Source organism: Oncorhynchus gorbuscha, linkage group LG14 (genome assembly GCF_021184085.1).
Source record: "Oncorhynchus gorbuscha isolate QuinsamMale2020 ecotype Even-year linkage group LG14, OgorEven_v1.0, whole genome shotgun sequence".
NCBI classification, from domain to species: Eukaryota; Metazoa; Chordata; class Actinopteri; order Salmoniformes; family Salmonidae; genus Oncorhynchus; species Oncorhynchus gorbuscha.
In genome coordinates, this window is record NC_060186.1 from 30,393,911 (window position 1) to 30,412,748 (window position 18,838).

Below are 18,838 nucleotides of genomic sequence, written 5' to 3' on the forward strand. Positions count from 1 at the left end.
TGAAATCAGATATGTCGGCAACTCTGGTCTTGGAGTGGTGCAGGCACTTCATATTAGTTATTTAACCGACTCGGAAGACCAGGCGTGTTGAAGTGAACTGATGAATGAAAAACGGGGAAGGGCTGGGTTGTGGGTTCACAATTCACCGCTGCCCTTTTAAATAGGTCACTCTTTGCTGCAAGCCACACCCCCGCACACATCTCAAAGTCTGTTCAAGAACGTTTTGGGAAAACGTACAAAGCACAAACTGTTCTGCAGTGTAGCAAACGTTCAAGCAAACTGAACGCACCCCTGGTTTAGGGCCAAATTGGAACAAAATCCAGTCATTGACGGAGCGAGATTGTTTTGACAGACACCGAAGATACGCGATCTTAGCCGTCCGATGACTAGCTGACAGCGCACTGCACCGCAACATAGACCACATGTCGTCGCCTGTCAGGTTACGTAGCAGCTTCAAACCTGGTAAATTCTGGGTGCAGTCATGGGATAGCCCTTTGAAATAGCAACTGCAATATTTTTTTTAAATAGCCTGATTTAACATTTTCTACTTTTACTTGCAGTTATGGTGTAATGTTGATGTTTTTTTGTGCAATAGATGGTCTATAATTTATTTTATTCTTGTCTTTTTTTTCTGATATCCGTTTGGCCAGGTCAGACAGTTTTACATTGATCAATTAATCTCTATTGATTGAACAGCATGTTATCTTCACATAACTTCGTGTCCTCCATACTCTCTCCAATGGTCTCTTCTGCACTCTGTTCAGACATCCAGGTAGGACCTTCAGTACCCCATTCATAGACTTTAGTGCCTATAAACGATAGTATCTTTATTAAGAGCCCAACACATCCTCCAATAACTCGCACTGCTTGCGGTACTGTTTTGGAAACATAAGGAATATATCTTTCATATCAGCAATAAATTATAAAACAACTAAAGGTAAATTACTACACCTTTTTTATAGGGTTAAGATTAGTGTTCCCACATTGCCAGATCTCCATGTTTACAGGGCTTGTTTTCGGGAAAGACTGGCCCCCACCTATGCTAATTAGCTAACTGCTTTGAACACCTGTGTGTAGCTAACTGGGGGGAAGTGTAGTTTCTCAACTGGAGGCACACACGGTGTATGGATCTGTGCAAAACTGCTACAGTAAGTGTCTCTTTTTAATTTGAAATATTATTTACCGCTTAAATGAAAGATAAGAGGCATATCCGTATATGTTTAGGAAAACCTTATTGAAAGCGCTGATTTGACGTTTCTAAACGCTAAAATAGTGTCGAAATTGTAGTTTACACAGAGCCAAATGTAATTGCTGAAAACCCTACATACGGAGAAGAGTTTAAGATGTATTCCTTTAGTTCCATCTATATTTGTAGAATTGTTGTAGGTTACAATGTACTGTAATAGGTAAACAAGTGTGTGTGCTAGACTAAGTCTCCAACCCCCCATCCATCCTCTTACCGGAGATCAGCGTATTAGAGAGCCTAGCGTTAAGCCCGTTGTAGTGGGTTGTGGGTAATATGATGTGACGGGTAGGATTGGGCCCATAGAATTAGAATGATTAGAACAGTGGTAACCAACCGGTCACAATCAACCGGTCGATCTTCAAGGCATTCTTAGTCGATCACCTAACATTTTTGTAAAAAATAATAATTTAAAAACCGAAATCCTTGCATTACAATTTATTTGTTTTTTTGCGCTGTCAATTAGCAGCCCTCGCGCTGGAAAGGCAAATGGTGTCCAGAGAGCAAATCATCTCCGATCACTGTGTCTGTACAGCAGAGATCATCAACTAGATTCAGCTACGGCCAATTTTCTTCTTGAGCAGATGGTCGGGGAACCGGAACATAATTGCAAATCATTTGTTGACTGCAAATTGACAGCAAGAAGCCCAAACATATGTTTGACTAAAACATACATTTCCAACCTTGCTTACATTTTTACACAATCACGTGTCTCTTTATTATGTATGGGAATACTTGGGAACAGATTTCTGAAATAAAATCATATGGAGCTTATTTCCTGGTGTTTTTACAGTCTTATGTCCAACAATAAATACATGTGTGTGTGTGTGTGTGTGTGTGTGTGTGTGTGTGTGTGTGTGTGTGTGTGTGTGTGTGTGTGTGTGTGTGTGTGTGTGTGTGTGTGTGTGTGTGTGTGTGTGTGTGTGTGTGTGTGTGTATGTATATATATTACACACAATATACTAGTCAAAAGTTTGGATGCACCTACTCATTCCAGCATTATTATTATTTTTTTACTATTTTCTACATTGTAGAATAATAGTGAAGACATCAAAACTATGAAATAACACATGGTATCAGTTAGTAACCAAAAAACTGTTAAACAAATCCAACTATATTTGAGATACTTCAAAGTAGCCACCCTTTGCCTTGACAGCTTTGCACACTCTTGGCATTCTCTCAACCAGCTTCATGAGGTAGTCACCTGGAATGCATTTCAATTAACGAGTGTGCCTTGTTAAAAGTTAATTTGTGGAATTTCTTTCCTTCTTAATGCGTTTGAGCCAAATAGTTGTGTTGTGACAAGGTAGGGGTGGTATACAGAAGATGGCCCTATTTGGTAAAAGACCAATCCATATTATGGCAAGAACAGCTCAAATAAACAAGGAGAAAGGACAGTGAAGGATAGTCAATCCGGAAAATGTAAAGAACTTTGAAAGATACTTCAAGTGCAGTCGCAAAAACCATCAAGCGCTATGATGAAACTGGCTCTCGTGAGGACCACCACGGGAAAGGAAGACCTAGAGAAACCACTACTTAAAGACACTAATAAGAATACTTGCTTGGGCTAAGAAACACGAGCAATAGCATTATACTGGTGAAAATCTATCCTTTGGTCTGATGAGTCCAAATTTTTGGTTCCAACCGCCATGTCTTTGTGAGATGCAGAGTAGGTGAATGGATGATCTCCACGTGTGGTTCCCACCGTGCAGCATGGAGGAGGAGGTGTGATGGTGCTTTGCTGGTGATACTGTCTGTAATTTATTTAGAATTCATGGCACACTTAACCAGCATGGCTACCACAACATTCTGCAGTGATACACCATCCCATCTGGTTTGGGCTTAGTGGGACAATTATTTGATTTTCAACAGGACAATGATCCAAAACACACCTCCAGGCTGTAAGAGCTATTTGACCAATGAGGAGAGTGATGCATCAGATCACCTGACCTCAACCCAATTGAGATGGTTTCGGATGAGTGGAGGAAAAGTAGCCAGAAAAAAAAGTAACTCCTTCATGGCTGTTGGAAAAGCATTCCAGGTGACTACCTCATGAAGCTGGTTGAGAGAATAGCAAGTGTGCAAATCTGTCATCAAGGCACAGATGAGCAGTAGAAAGGCCTCTTTTAGTGTCCTAAGTTTTCAGAACTGTGACCTTAATTACCTACCGTCTGTAAGCTGTTAGTGTCTTAACGACCATTGCACAGGTGCATGTTCATTAATTGTTTATGGTTCATTGAACAATAATGGGAAACGGTGTTTAAACCCTTTACAATGAAGAACTGTGAAGTTATTTGGATTTTTACAAATGATCTTTGAAAGACCGTGTCCTGAAAAAGGGACCTTTCTTTTGTTGCTGAGTGTTTTTATATATATATATATATATACACACACACACACACGAATACAGTTGAAGTCGGAAGTTTACATACACCTTAACCAAATACATTTAAACTCAGTTTCTCAATTCCTGACATTTAATCCAAGTAAAAAATTCCCTGTTTTAGGTCAGTTAGGATCACCACTATATTTTAAGAATGTGAAATGTCAGAATAATAGTAGAGTGATTTATTTAAGCTTTTATTTATTTCATCACATTCCAGGTGGGTCAGAAGTTTACATACACTCAATTAGTATTTGGTAGCATTGCCTTTAAATTGTTTAACTTGGGTCAAACATTTTGGGTAACCTTCCACAAGCTTCCCACAATAAGTTGGGTGAATTTTGGCCCATTCCTCCTGACAGAGCTCGTGTAACTGAGTCAGGCTTGTAGGCCTCCTTGCTCGCTTACACTTTTTCAGTTCTGCCCACAAATGTTCTATAGGATTGAGGTCAGGGCTTTGTGATGGCCACTCCAATACCCTGACATTCTTGTCCTTAAGCCATTTGCCACAACTTTGGAAGTGTGCTTGGGGTCATTGTCCATTTGGAAGACCCATTTGCGACCAAGCTTTAACTTCTTGACTGATGTCTTGAGATTTTGCTTTAATATATATAAATATTTTCCCTGCCTCATGATGCCATCTATTTTATGAAGCGTACCAGTCCCTCCTGCAGAAAGCACCCCCACAACATGATGCTGCCACCCCCGTGTTTCACAGTTGGGATGGTGTTCTTCAGCTTGCAAGGATCCCTCTTTTTCCTCCAAACATAACGATAGTCATTATGGCCAAACAGTTCTATTCGTGTTACATCAGACCAGAGGACATTTCTCCAAAAAGTACAATCTTTGTCCCCATGTGCAGTTGCAAACCGTAGTCTGGCTTTTTTATGGCGGTTTTGGAGCAGTGGCTTCTTCCTTGCTGAGCGGCCTTTCAGTTTTTGATCAAGGGAAAGATAAACAGAGCAAAGTACAGAGAGCTCCTTGATGACAACCTGCTCCAGAGCGCTCAGGACCTCAGACTGGGCCCGGCTGGTAATTTAACGGGGATTGGGGATTGATCCGAGGGGACCACGCATCCCTGCCCTAGACAGTTTTCTTTATGTCACAATTAGATAACAGCCTCTCTTTGCTCACAAACTACTCTAAAGGTAAGTCACCATATTGGAACGTGTGGACTAGAATAGCCTAGTTATTTATAAGCCTGTTATTTTAGGTGTACCTAGCTAGTTACCTAATCATTCTCTTGCAGTTCTTGGCCATTACTCAACACTTGATACAAATTTTTAAATGTGGTTTTGTACAGTCTCTACTCTTATTTTTTTTGTTTGTAGGATAGCCCAATACCAGATTGTGGCTTTAGCTAGCTATGAAGTTGTGCCTTGTAAGACCGCTACATAGATAAAGCCAGGCACAATCCACATTCAGGTATGGGCTGAATAAAGCAGAAACATCCTCTTCATTATGCTTGTTTTAATATTATTGTTGGCTGCCAAAAGAGCACTGTACGTGTAACGGATGTGAAACGGCTAGCTTAGTTAGCGGTGTGCGCTAAATAGCGTTTCAATCGGTTACGTCACTTGCTCTGAGACCTTGAAGTAGTAGTTCCCCTTGCTCTGCATGGGCCGCAGCTTTTGTGGAGCGATGGGTAACGATGCTTCGTGTTTTACTGTTGTTGATGTGTGCAGAAGGTCCCTGGTTCGCGCTCGGGTATGGGCGAGGGGACGGTTTAAAATTATACTGTTACATTGATGCTGTTGACCCGGATTACTGGTTGCTGCGGAAAAAGGAGGAAGGTCAAAAGGGGGGTGAGTGTAACGGATGTGAAACGGCTAGCTTAGTTAGCGGTGTGCGCTAAATAGCGGTTCAATCGGTTACGTCACTTGCTCTGAGACCTTGAAGTAGTAGTTCCCCTTGCTCTGCAAGGGCCGCGGCTTTTGTGGAGCGATGGGTAACAATGCTTCGAGGGTGACTGTTGTCGTTGTGTGCAGAAGGTCCCTGGTTCGCGCCCGGGTATGGGCGAGGGGACGGTTTAAAATTATACTGTTACATACGCAACCTAGTTAGCTACAGAAGATCTGTTAACTAGCAAGATAATTAACAACTGCATACGTCAAGCTAACTTAGCTAGCAAGCAGATGATGGTCCTCTTCGTCTGGGCACAGCTGGTTTCTTCCGAAGACCTCTTACAGTCAATGGGGCAAGTTGGGGTTCATTCAGGGGAATTTGTGCATTCGGGTAGGTCAGGTTGTGTGTTTTGATTATGTCAGGCCATTCCTTGAACCAGGGAAATGTTGTTCGCATATTCTGGTCGTGTGTACTGGCACCCCCTCAAAATGCAGTTTACATACAGATGTCCACTTACTACTTTTACGTCTGTCATTAAAGTGTTCCAAATTGCTTGTTGTTTTGGGTCAGTCGGTAGTTGGTGAAATTGCACGTTGTGTCATGGGGAATCCAACCGGCAGTAGGGTACACAGCAGTTTACTTTGTTTATGTTGTGTCAGCACAGGACCCCGTGTTTCACCTAATTGGGTCAGTGTTTACCTCAGACTTTGCAAATTTACCCCCTATCGATCCCAGAGTGAAACGCGCTGTTTAAGGTGTGAAGTAGGGCAATTCTATGGTTAACTAGTGTGAGAAGGTAGACGGGCCTGTTGATCAAATGGTTCGTGTGAGCTGATTCTTCCCTACGAAGCCCTGCATTCAGCACAAGAGGCTTCCTTTACTCATGTCCTTCAACATGAAATAACGAGACAGATTTTAGTAATGTGGTGGACAATCTGTTCTGCAGGTATATATCCTAGTTTCCCTCCTCCACTATGTTTCTGCTTTGCTTGCGCTTCAGTGTCTAGGCCGGTATTTGTTAAGCACTTTCAGACAACTGCTGATGTAACAAGGCTATATGATTGATATTTGGCTTTATAACCCCCTCCTCCCCCAGTTGTCCAGTCTGTCTATTGAGGAGCCAGAGGATGCGAGCTGGCCTACACCATGAGAGACCTTCCCCCCACCCCCCCACCCCGGGGTGCATCTGTGGACCAAAAAACAACTCCGGGATGCCACACACCTGTCGTTGACCGAGAACCAGAAGGAACTGGGCTTGAGATGGGGCGATCCCCTCACACCCCAGGAGGGACACCCCTGCTTTCTCGGCCCTCCCCTAGTGGCCCCCCTCCCTTCACCCCCCCCAGGACCAAACGTGCCCCCCCTGGAGGGAGAGTTTGAGCCGCTGAAGTTGAGGAAGTACCAGCTGACCTCTATGGGGTCGCGGTCCATGGACTCCTCCCCTCAGTCCCGGCCACGCAGCCCCTGGGGACACTTTGACCCTTACGACTCTGCAGAGGTGGGTGTGAGGTGTGGATACGTGTGTGAGTGAGACCTATGTGTGCACTGATGTAGTGATAGAATCATTATGAAAACTTCAGGAAGAGTGTGCAGAAGTGTGATAGCATTTTTATCTAATGGTGTAGTGACCAATAAGCATCTTTTATCATGTGAAACTACAGTGCATTCGGAAAGTATTCAGACCCTTGACTTTTTCCACATTTTGTTATATAACAGCCTTATTCTAAAATATATTACATTGAGGAGGAAAACAATCTACACACAAGTGAAAACAGGTTTGCAAATGTATTACAAATAAACATACCTTTATCTACATAAGTATTTAGACCCTTTTGCTATGAAGACTCTAAATTGAGCTCCGGTGCATCCTGTTTCCATTGATCATCCTTGCTGTTTCTACAACTTGATTGGAGTCCACCTGTGGTAAATTCAATTGATTGGACATGATTTGGAAAGGCACACACCCGTCTTTATAAAAGGTTCCACAGTTGACAGTGCATGTCAGAGCAAAAACCAGGCCATGAGGTCGAAGGAAATGACCGTAGAGCTCCTGGACAGGAATGTGTCGGCACAGATCTGGGGAAGGGTACCAAAAAATATCTGCAGCATTGAAGGTCCCCAAGAACACAGTGGCCTCCATCATTCTTAAATGGAAGAAGTTTGGAAACACCAAGACTCTTCCTAGAGCTGGCCGCCCGACCAAACTGAGCAATCGGGGTAGAAGGGAGGTGACCAAGAACCAGATGGTCACTCTGACAGATCTCCAGAGTTCCTCTGTGGAGATGGGAGAACCTTCCAGAAGGACAACCATCTCTGCCGCACTCCACCAATCAGGCCATTATGGAAGAGTAGCCAGAAGGAAGCCACTACTCAGTAAAAGGCACATGACAGCCCACTTAGAGTTTGCCAAAATCCACCTAAAGGACTCTCAGACCATGAGAAACATAATTCTCTGGTCTGATGAAACCAAGATTGAACTCTTTGGCCTGAATGCCAAATGTCACATCTGGGTGAAGCATGGTAGTGGCAGCATCATGCTGTGGGGACGATTTTCAGCAGCAGGGACTGGGAAGACTAGTCAGGATCGAGGGGAAAGACGAACGGAGCAAAGTACTGAGAGAGCGACTCCGGGATGTTGGCCTTTTAGGCAGAGTTGCAAACAAAAAAAGCAATTTCTCAGACTGGCCAATAAAAATAAAATATTAAGATGGGCAGAAGAACACATACACTGGACAGAGGAACTCTACCTGGAAGGCCAGCATCCCAGGGTTGCCTCTTCACTGTTGACGTTGAGGCGGGTGTTTTGTGGGTACTATTTAATGAAGCTGCCAGTTCAGGACTTGTGAGGCGTCTGATTCTCACAGTAGACACTAATGTACTTGTCCTCTTGCTCAGTTGTGCACCGGGGCCTCCCACTCCTCTTTCTATTCTGGTCAGAGCCAGTTTGCGCTGTTCTGTGAAGAGAGTAGTACACAACGTTGTACAAGATCTTCAGTTTCTTGGCAATTTCTCACATGGAATAGCCTTCATTTCTCAGGACAAGAATAGACTGATGAGTTTCAGAAGAAAGTTCTTTGTTTCTGGCCATTTTGAGCCTGTAATCCAACCCACAAATGCTCATGCTCCAGATACTCAACTTGCCGTTTTCAGCTGTGCTAACATAATTGCAAAAGGGTTTTCTATTGATCAGTTAGCCTTTTAAAATTAATAACCTGGATTAGCTAACACAACGTGCCATTGGATACAGGAGTGATGGTTGCTGATAATGGACCTCTGTACACCTATGTAGATATTCCATAAGAAAATCTGCCGTTTCTAGCTACATTTGTCATTTACAACATTAACAATGTCTACACTGTATTTCTGATCAATTTAATGTAATTTTAATGGACAAAAAATGTGCTTTTCTTTCAAAAACAAGGACATTTCTAAGTGACGCTAAACTTTTGAACGGTAGTATATGTAAGTGAGATATTTCTGTATTTCATTTAATACATTTGCAAACAGCGTGTTTTATGTCCCGTCTTCTGTCTTCCCTACAGGACATGGACAGGGAGTATGTGGGCTTTGCCACTCTACCTAACCAGGTACACAGGAAGTCAGTCAAAAAGGGTTTTGCCTTCACCCTCATGGTAGCTGGTGAGACATCTAAATTACTCAGATTACTACTGAAATGAATTATAGACAGAAAATAATCTATTCCAAATAACTTTGTTTTATTGAGTTTTATTGAACATTGCCCAACATTTATTTGTGCAGAACAAAGTAGATAGAAGAATGACTGACTTGCCTTCTTTCTCTAGGAGAGTCTGGTCTGGGTAAATCCACTCTGGTCAACAGTCTGTACCTTACAGACCTCTACAACAACAGGAAGGTGCTGAATGCAGAGGGTGAGACAGAAATATTGTCAGAAACTCATTTCTCAATGTGTCCGTTGCTATTAACTACTATTATTGTTTTGCTATAACAGCAAGTTGTGTCCTTTTTGGAATGATTTGCCTCTTCTATTACAACCCTGATCTTCAAGATTGCTTTTGTGCGTGTGTGTGTGTGTGTGTGTGTGTGTGTGTGTGTGTGTGTGTGTGTGTGTGTGTGTGTGTGTGTGTGTGTGTGTGTGTGTGTGTGTGTGTGTGTGTGTGTGTGTGTGTGTGTGTGTGTGTGTGTGTGTGTGTAGAGCGGATCGTGCAAACAGTGTTCATCACCAAACACACCGTGGGTATCGAGGAGAAGGGGGTCAGACTCAGACTCTCCATCGTAGATACACCAGGGTTTGGTGACGCTGTCAACAACACAGAGAGGTACATGGGTTATCTAGGCTGGAATCATTACTATCTCATGATGATTTGCTGCTATCAATAGTCCCTCATGGAATGACGATTCAGTGGCCACGGCCCTCTACTGGGGGCACAGATGTAAAAAAATAATAATAATAAATCCCTCATCTGCCCGTTGGCACCAGGTCACATTAGTCCCAAGGTTGTCTTGTTAAATCTTGTTTCTACTTTTAAATTAAATACTCATTAGCTGTTTGAAATATTTAATACAGAATACTTTGGTGACATTGTTATCAACCTGCTGCATACCCCTTAAAAATATACATTTACGTGTGAAGGTTGTGCTAACACTCATTAATACAGACTGGTAGATTGGCTAGCATAGCTAGCATTCACTGGTTAAGTAACTTGAGTGTAATGGAGTTGACTGGTAACTATGACATATACAGTGGGGCAAAAAAGTATTTAGTCAGCCACCAATTGTGCAAGTTCTCCCACTTAAAAAGATGAGAGAGAACTGTAATTTTCATCATAGGTACATTTCAACTATGACAGGCCACATGAGAGAAAAAAATGTAATGATTTTATTTGCAACTTATGGTGGAAAATAAGTATTTGGTCAATAACAAAAGTTTATCTCAATACTTAATGTTTTCTGTTAGTCTTCAAGGTTTTCACACACTGTTGCTGGTATTTTGGCCCATTCCTCCATGCAGATCACCTCTAGAGCAGTGATATTTTGGGGCTGTTGCTGGGCAACACGGACTTTCAACTCCCTCCAAAGATTTTCTATGTGGTTGAGATCTGGAGACTGGCTAGGCCACTCCGGGACCTTGAAATGCTTCTTACAAAGCCACTCCTTCATTGCCCGGGCGGTGTGTTGGGATCATTGTTATGCTGAAAGACCCAGCCACGTTTCATCTTCAATGCCCTTGCTGATGGAAGGAGGTTTTCACTCAAAATCTTACGATACATGGCCCCATTCATTCTTTCCTTTACACGGATCAGTCGTCCTGGTCCCTTTGTAGAAAACAGCCCCAAAGCATGATGTTTCCACCCCCATGCCTCAAAACACGATGAGTTGAGTTTTTACCAAAAAGTTATTATTTGGTTTCATCTGACCATATGACATTCTCCCAATCTTCTTCTGGATCATCCAAATGCTCTCCAGCAAACTTCAGACGGGCCTGAACATGTACTGGCTTAAGCAGGGGGACACGTCTGGCACTGCAGGATTTGAGTCCCTGGTGGGGTAGTGTGTTACTGATGGTAGGCTTTGTTGCTTTGGTCCCAGCTCTCTGCAAGTCATTCACTAGGTCCCCCAGTTTTGTTCTGGGATTTTTGTTCACCGTTCTTGTGATCATTTTGACCTCATGGGGTGAGATCTTGCGTGGAGCCCCAGATCGAGGGAGATTACCAGTGGTCTTGTATGTCTTCCATTTCCTAATAATTGCTCCCACAGTTGATTTCTTCAAACCAAGCTGCTTACCTATTGCAGATTCAGTCTTCCCAGCCTGGTGCAGATCTACAATTTTGTTTCTGGTGTCCTTTGACAGCTCTTTGGTATTGGCCATAGTGGAGTTTGGAGTGTGACTGTTTGAGGTTGTGGACAGGTGTCTTTTATACTGATAACAAGTTCAAACAGGTGCCATTAATACAGGTAACGAGTGGAGGAAAGAGGAGCCTCTTAAAGAAGAAGTTACAGGTCTGTGAGAGCCAGAAATCTTGCTTGTTTGTAGGTGACCAAATACTTATTTTCCACCATAATTTGCAAATAAATTCATTAAAAATCCTACAGTGTGATTTTATGGATTTTATGTTCATTTTGTCTGTCATAATTGAAGTGTACCTATGATGAAAATTACAGGCCTCTCTCATATTTTTAAGTGGGAGAACTTGCACAATTGGTGGCTGACTAAATCCTTTTTCCCCCACTGTATACTTGTGTATGTGTGTTTACTGTATATCATTCACAACATTTGGACGGGAGCTATAATTGAAGAAATGCTTTTAACTATGCGTGTTGTTATTTCTTGAATTCGGGCTTGGCTTGACTACCTTCAATGGGGAAAGATTGCTTCTATGCCCCACTTCCGTGATTTTTGTAGGAAATGTCACTTTGCCGAGTGGAGCTATAGTGGAGAGTGTACATCTATCATCATGTTGATCCACCATGTTTGTAGTTTCCTCTGAGTGGTGTTTGTGCTCGTTATAGCTGGAAAGAGATAGAGGACTACATTGACCAGCAGTTTGAGCAGTACTTCAGAGACGAGAGCGGCCTGAACAGAAAGAACATCCAGGATAACAGAGTCCACTGCTGCCTCTACTTCATCTCTCCCTTCGGACATGGGTACCAGACTACACACACAATACATATTTTCTTTCTCTCTCTCTCGACACAAGTATGAGGATACACACAGTTCTTTCACAGTAAACCTGCTTTTCCACAATTATTTTAATAATTTTGTCTGTGTGTGTGTGACTCCAGCCTGCGACCATTGGATGTGGAATGTATGAGGGCTCTGCATGACAAGGTGAACATAGTCCCTGTTCTGGCCAAAGCTGACAGCCTCACACCCACTGAGGTCCGCAGGAAGAAGATGAAGGTAAGAGACTAACTGTGCTATTGTAATCTTTAATTATCTTTACCAGTGCTAATTTTACCTGTGATATTCTTATCTGTGCTACAGAATTTCTGTAATCTATACCTGTGCTATAATGTTGGGGTATATACTTGCCCTGTGTTATAATGTTGGGGTATATACACTGCTCAAAAAAATAAAGGGAACACTAAAATAACACATCCTAGATCTGAATTAATGAAATATTCTTCTTAAATAGTTTTTTTCTTTACATAGTTGAATGTGCTGACAACAAAATCACACAAAAGTTATCAATGGAAATCAAATGTGTCAACCCATGGAGGTCTGGATTTGGAGTCGCACTCAAAATTAAAGTGGAAAACCACACTACAGGCTGATCCAACTTTGATGTAATGTCCTTAAAACAAGTCAAAATGAGGCTCAGTAGTGTGTGTGGCCTCCACGTGCCTGTATGACCTCCCTAAAACGCCTGGGCATGTTCCTGATGAGGTGGCGGATGGTCTCCTGAGGGATCTTCTCCCAGACCTGGACTAAAGCATCTGCCAACTCCTGGACAGTCTGTGGTGCAACGTGGCGTTGGTGGATGGAGCGAGTGGATGGAGCGAGACATGATGTCCCAGATGTGCTCAATTGGATTTAGGTCTGGGGAATGGGCGGGCCAGTCCATAGCATCAATGCCTTCCTCTTGCAGGAACTGCTGACACACTCCAGCCACATGAGGTCCAGCATTGTCTTGCATTAGGAGGAACCCAGGGCCAACCGCACCAGCATATGGTCTCACAAGGGGTCTGAGGATCTCATCTCGGTACCTAATGGCAGTCAGGCTACCTCTGGCGAGCACATGGAGGGCTGTGCGGCCCCCCAAAGAAATGCCACCCCACACCATGACTGATCCACCGCCAAACCGGTAATGCTGGGGGATGTTGCAAGCAGCAGAACGTTCTCCACGGCGTCTCCAGACTCTGTCACGTCTGTCACATGTGCTCAGTGTGAACCTGCTTTTATCTGTGAAGAGCACAGGGCGCCAGTGGCGAATTTGCCAATCTTGGTGTTCTCTGGCAAATGCCAAACGTCCTGCACGGTGTTGGGCTGTAAGCACAACCCCCACCTGTGGACGTCGGGCCCTCATACCACCCTCATGGAGTTGTAGACTTGTGTGGGTTGTAGACTCCGTCTCATGCTACCACTAGAGTGAAAGCACCGCCAGCATTCAAAAGTGACCAAACATCAGCCAGGAAGCATAGGAACTGAGAAGTGGTCTGTGGTCCCCACCCGCAGAACCACTCCTTTATTGGGGGTGTCTTGCTAATTGCCTATGATTTCCACCTGTTGTCTATTCCATTTGCACAACAGCATGTGAAATTTATTGTCAATCAGTGTTGCTTCCTAAGTGGACAGTTTGATTTCACAGAAGTGTGATTGACTTGGAGTTACATTGTGTTGTTTAAGTGTCCCCTTTATTTTTTTGAGCAGTGTACTTGCCCTGTGCTATACTGTTGGTATATACTTGCCCTGTGCTATAATGTTGGGGTGCAAAATGGGATTCAAATGGATTTGTCTTTTACATTTTTCAATCTACACAAATTACTCTCAACATGGAAGAACATTTTTAACATTTGTAAAAAAAGAATATGAAAAATAAAACATCTTGATTAGATATGTATTCAACCCCCTTAAGTACAGAATTACCTTTAGCAGCGATTACATCTGAGTCTTTCTGGGTAAGTCTCTAAGAGCTTAACACACCTGGAATGTACAATATTTACCCATTATTCTTTTCACAATTCTTCAGCTCTGTCAAATTGGTTGTATATCATTGCTAGACAACCATTTTCAGATCTTGCCATAGATTTTCAAGCAGATTTAAGTCAAAACTGTCTTCTTGGTAAGCAACTCATGTAGATTTGGCCTTGTGTAGTAGGTTATTGTCCTGCTGAATGGCGAATTCATCTCTTCACTGTCTGTTTCTCTAGGAATTTGCCTGTGCTAAAGTTCATTTATTTTTTTATCCTGAAAAATGACCCCGTCCTTAACGATTACAAGCATACCCATAACATGATGCAGCCACCATTATGCTTGAATATATGGAGATTGGTACTCGGTAATGTGTTGTGTTTAAGGTAAATCCAATACAACAGAACATTTTTTGCAGTATTTCTTTAGTGCCTTGTTGCAAACAGGATGCAAATTATTGTGACTTGTTAAGCACATTTTTATTCCTGAACTTATTTTGGTTTTCTTAACAAAGGGGTTGAATACTTATTGACTCAAAACATTTCAGCTTTTTATTATGTTATTCATTTGTAAAAAGCAAGACAAAAAAATCTATTTGACATTATGGATGCAATTGAATTTTAAATTCTGTCTGTAACACAACATCGTGGAAAAGGTCAAGGGGTGTGAATACTGTATGCGTGTGTCTGTGTAGATCCGAGAGGAGATGGAGAAGTTTGGCATCAACATTTACCAGTTCCCAGACTGTGAATTTGATGAAGATGAGGAGTTTAAACAGCAGGAGCAGCTGCTCAAGGTGACTTCAGACCTGGGGAGGATAGAGGGCTATTAGGGCATCTGTATGTTTTGTCCATTGCATATAGCACTGACCACGTGGCTTAATCATGAAAACCTTGATCTTTCTCTCTCTAGGACAGTATTCCTTTTGCTGTAATAGGCAGTAACATCCAGGTTGAGAGTAAAGGACGCAAGTTCAGAGGTCGGCTCTACCCCTGGGGTGTAGTGGAAGGTACGCTGCACAGGCACACCTTCACGTTTACACTACAGAACTCTCTCACACTCACACACACACACACCTGAACTTTCCTCGCTTACGGTGAACAGCAGAGTTGGGCCTCACTGAGCTTGCCTGTAAAAAATACACATTCGCACAGATTACCGTGAATGCAATCTCCGCGAACTACAAGGAAATGACTTGTCGACAGTGTACTACCTTCGATTGAATTCCAGCCTAAATGTCTTTCTGTGAAAACACACTGACCTAATAGCAGTGTTGTGTTGTCAGTGGAGGACCCGGCCCACAGTGATTTCCTGCTGCTGAGGAACATGTTGGTGAAGACTCACATGCAGGACCTGAAGGATGTCACCAGAGAGACACACTACGAGAACTACAGAGCACAGTGTATACAGAACATGACACGCATGGTGGTGCAGGAGAGGAAACGCAGGTTGGTACTACACACACACACACACATAGAATAGACGTACACAGAACTACCCAGACCCATACACACTAAAGTTGTACTGATGTACAACACATTTGGCACAACGGTTGTGCTACAAGGTTTTTCTGCACAAAAAGAATGACAATTTATTTGACCTTTTGTTTTGTTCTGTGTGTTAGCTTGCGTGATAAGATTCAGAGTGAGAGCAGCGCTGACTTCCCCATGACCCCACTCCCACTGGCCCCTGTAGACCGCGAGACAGAGAGGCTCATCTGGGAGAAGGACGAGGAGGTGAGAACACCCACGTGCACTCCTACACCGACAACACACACACCCGTACCTGGATGTATTGCACTGCATAGAATTTGGTCTTCTTCCAGTCTACGTTTGGAATGTTCTTCTTTCAGCGTCTCAAAAATCCTAGACCGACCGACACACAAACACTAACTTTCCTTACCTTCTCTCTCCCCTCTAGTTGAGGAGGATGCAGGAGGTGTTGGAGAGGATCCACGAGCAGATGCAACAAGGACAGAAACCAGACTACTGATTTACCAACAATCCTCCTGGGCCTCTGAGGTCCATTCCCGTAGACACCTAAAAAGGGAAGGAGGGAATTTGCGTCAGAGGAAGAAACGTGACAACCTCACTCAAACCAGCACCATTCTCCTCATTGGTGTATCAGCCTTCGAGGTCTCCATGGAGATGAGATGGGGGGCAGGAATCCTCTGCAGCTGAATATTCTGAACCCATGTCATTTTTGTCCCTGAGAAATAAGGAGGTCCTGTAAACGTTGTTAGTAAATGCTGTGGCCTAGTCTTGATTTACCGTCATACCTGAGGTGTCAACGTAGACCGTTTGAAGTGTCAGAAAGAAAGAAGCAGCACAAACCGTGTGTAGTAAATGTAATATGATTTATTAAGAATCTTCATTTATTATTTGTTTTCATCGTACTTTTGTCCTAATGAATAGTTTGTAGTACTGTTGTTATCTTTAAACATGGTGGACAGTTGGATCCAAAAAGGCAGCCCAAAGTGTACAGGCGATATATAACTTCAACTTTCTCCATAGGGAAAACATCTGTGTTTTTATATTTATATATAATAACATTGTAGCATGAGGTCCAAGATCCTGCCCACATTATACAATATACATGGTCCCAGAAAGAAACATACAAAAAAAAAAACTACATTGAAACGGAACCTAAATCGCAATCTACATGCAAGGTTAAAGAGTAAAGTACACACACGTATATGCAAAACAACGTGCATACAATCACACATATACAAAAATACACCCATACGTACCTACACAAATATTAGAAAAGTCAAACATCAGAGTGTTCTAAAGAGAAAATATTTAGTCCCCCCCCCTCACGTTTCAGTCGCTCTCCTACCAAACACACACACTTGAACACAAAAGGGACATCACACCCACTGCTTTTCTGCTTGCTCTCAGATCATCTCCGGGTGTAGATCAAGGTTGTCACAGTGCTATGGTTGAAGGAGAATGTTATGACTGATTACACACCGACAGGAGCGCGCTGCATGCACACACACACACACACACACACACACGTCAAAATGCTACAACAGAAATAGAACCATGCACCAGGAACTGTAGATTTATCCACCATAGTGTAGAATAGAAAACCTACTGAATATAGGCATACGCGCACACACACACACACACACACCTGAAACAACCAGTAGGACCATATGAGATTGCTTACATACATATATGATGGTGACTCGAACGTAGTCAGACATGCATAGGCTGGCAAAGGGGCATATAATTCACTAGCTCTCTCACACATACACAGCAGGTATGCTATGTGTCCAGCCCCCAGAGCTGTTCCCTTGTTCTAACACCAGGATAAGGTTTTCAGTGGCTATGATGGGAGACGGGCAGCAGGGGGGGCTATTGAGCAGGAGAAGAGCAGTCCTGGATGAGGCTGCAACGTTGTGTTACGGTTTTATGAATGAATGAGTAGGACCCCTGATGCCTGAGTGAATATTCATCTTACGTTAGTGCGTCTGAGGAAATGAGAGAGGGAACGAGAAAGACTGGCGGCGGGTAGACTGAACCTGTGTCTACAGGTGACTGCTACCCAAAGCAGGCTCTGGCTATAACAGGAATCAGTGTCCTCGAGAACAATTCGTGTATGAGGTCATCCATGGGTCTGTCCCAAATGGCATCCTATTTCCTATTCACTTCCTATTTTGACTAGGGCCCATAGTAGTGCACTATATATGGAATTAGGTACAATTTGGGTGCTACCCATAAGTCTTGAGAGTTAATGTTCTGGGGAGGAATGTTCTGGTCACAAATCCTGTAGTCTGAATCAACCTGATCATGTACTCCTTGGTACCTGGGATCAATGAGCACCAACGGCTTCACTCGCTCTTTCTCTTCCTGCCCTCTCCGTCAGATTGTGATTTGAGTCCAGGGTTGCATTCAGTACGACAGAACGGTGTGCAACGTTGAATTCAGCGGAAACTGTACTGAACGACCAGTTGATAAGCTTTGTGATTACAGAGGCAAAGAGGGCGATTAATATATGGTGTTGCTGCATGAGTTTTGCGATTTCAAATGGTCACACCCATATTGATCAGGCCACACCTCGCTATACTCACCAAACGGGAGCAAACGTTGAATGGTACAAATGTCACACTGTGTGGCAAATGTTGAAGCGAACTGTTGCACCCTCCCTCTCTCTCTGTCGCACCCTCCCTCTCTCTCTGTCGCACCCTCCCTCTCTCTCTGTCGCACCCTCCCTCCCTCTCTGTCGAACCCTCCCTCCCTCTCTGTCGCACCCTCTCTCTTTCTCTCTCCCGCACCCTCCCTCCCACTCTCTCGCTCCCTCTCTCTCTCCCGCACCCTCCCTCTCTCTCTGTCGCACCCTCCCTCCCTCTCTGTCGCACCCTCCCTCCCTCTCTGTCGAACCCTCCCTCCCTCTCTGTCGCACCCTCTCTCTTTCTCTCTCCCGCACCCTCCCACTCTCTCGCTCCCTCTCTCTCTGTCGCACCCTCCCTCCCTCTCTGTCGCACCCTCTTTCTCTCTCCCGCACCCTCTCTCTCCCTCGCTCTCTCTCTCTGTCGCACCCACCCTCTCTCTCTGTCGCACCCACCCTCTCTCTGTCGCACCCACCCTCTCTCTGTCGCACCCTCTCTCTGTCTGCCGCACCCCCTCTCTGTCTGCCGCACCCCTCTCTGTCTGCCGCACCCCTCTCTGTCTGCCGCACCCCCTCTCTGTCTGCCGCACCCCCTCTCTGTCTGCCGCACCCTCTCTCTGTCTGCCGCACCCTCTCTGTC

General features: G+C 43.8%; 1 protein-coding gene and 1 long non-coding RNA gene across 2 annotated transcripts; both read left to right on the forward strand.

The window, feature by feature from the left end:
* Nucleotides 1-234: 234 nt before the first annotated feature.
* Nucleotides 235-6,748, forward strand: LOC123994770. The gene is made up of 3 exons (XR_006831712.1): nucleotides 235-462; nucleotides 765-772; nucleotides 6,568-6,748. It is a non-coding gene; the product is annotated as an uncharacterized LOC123994770 (long non-coding RNA).
* Nucleotides 6,749-6,750: 2 nt separating this feature from the next.
* On the forward strand, nucleotides 6,751-18,320 carry LOC123994769 (septin-4-like). The gene is made up of 11 exons (XM_046297758.1): nucleotides 6,751-6,969; nucleotides 9,014-9,110; nucleotides 9,275-9,361; nucleotides 9,646-9,769; nucleotides 11,961-12,095; nucleotides 12,234-12,351; nucleotides 14,777-14,878; nucleotides 14,995-15,091; nucleotides 15,368-15,530; nucleotides 15,707-15,818; nucleotides 16,003-18,320. The coding sequence occupies exons 1-11, from the start codon at nucleotides 6,886-6,888 to the stop codon at nucleotides 16,072-16,074; spliced, it is 1,191 nt and encodes a 396-aa protein (XP_046153714.1). The 5' UTR covers nucleotides 6,751-6,885; the 3' UTR covers nucleotides 16,075-18,320.
* Nucleotides 18,321-18,838: the final 518 nt, after the last annotated feature.

What these genes read in the sequence shown, in the direction of transcription:
- LOC123994769 (XM_046297758.1), top strand. Translation starts at nt 6,886, where the DNA reads ATGGGGTCGCGGTCCATGGACTCCTCCCCTCAGTCCCGGCCACGCAGC. An exon ending in CTTCACCCTCATGGTAGCTG is followed by an intron (nt 9,111 to 9,274) that starts GTGAGACATCTA and finishes TTCTTTCTCTAG; the next exon opens with GAGAGTCTGGTCTGGGTAAA. An exon ending in ATCTCTCCCTTCGGACATGG is followed by an intron (nt 12,096 to 12,233) that starts GTACCAGACTAC and finishes GTGTGACTCCAG; the next exon opens with CCTGCGACCATTGGATGTGG.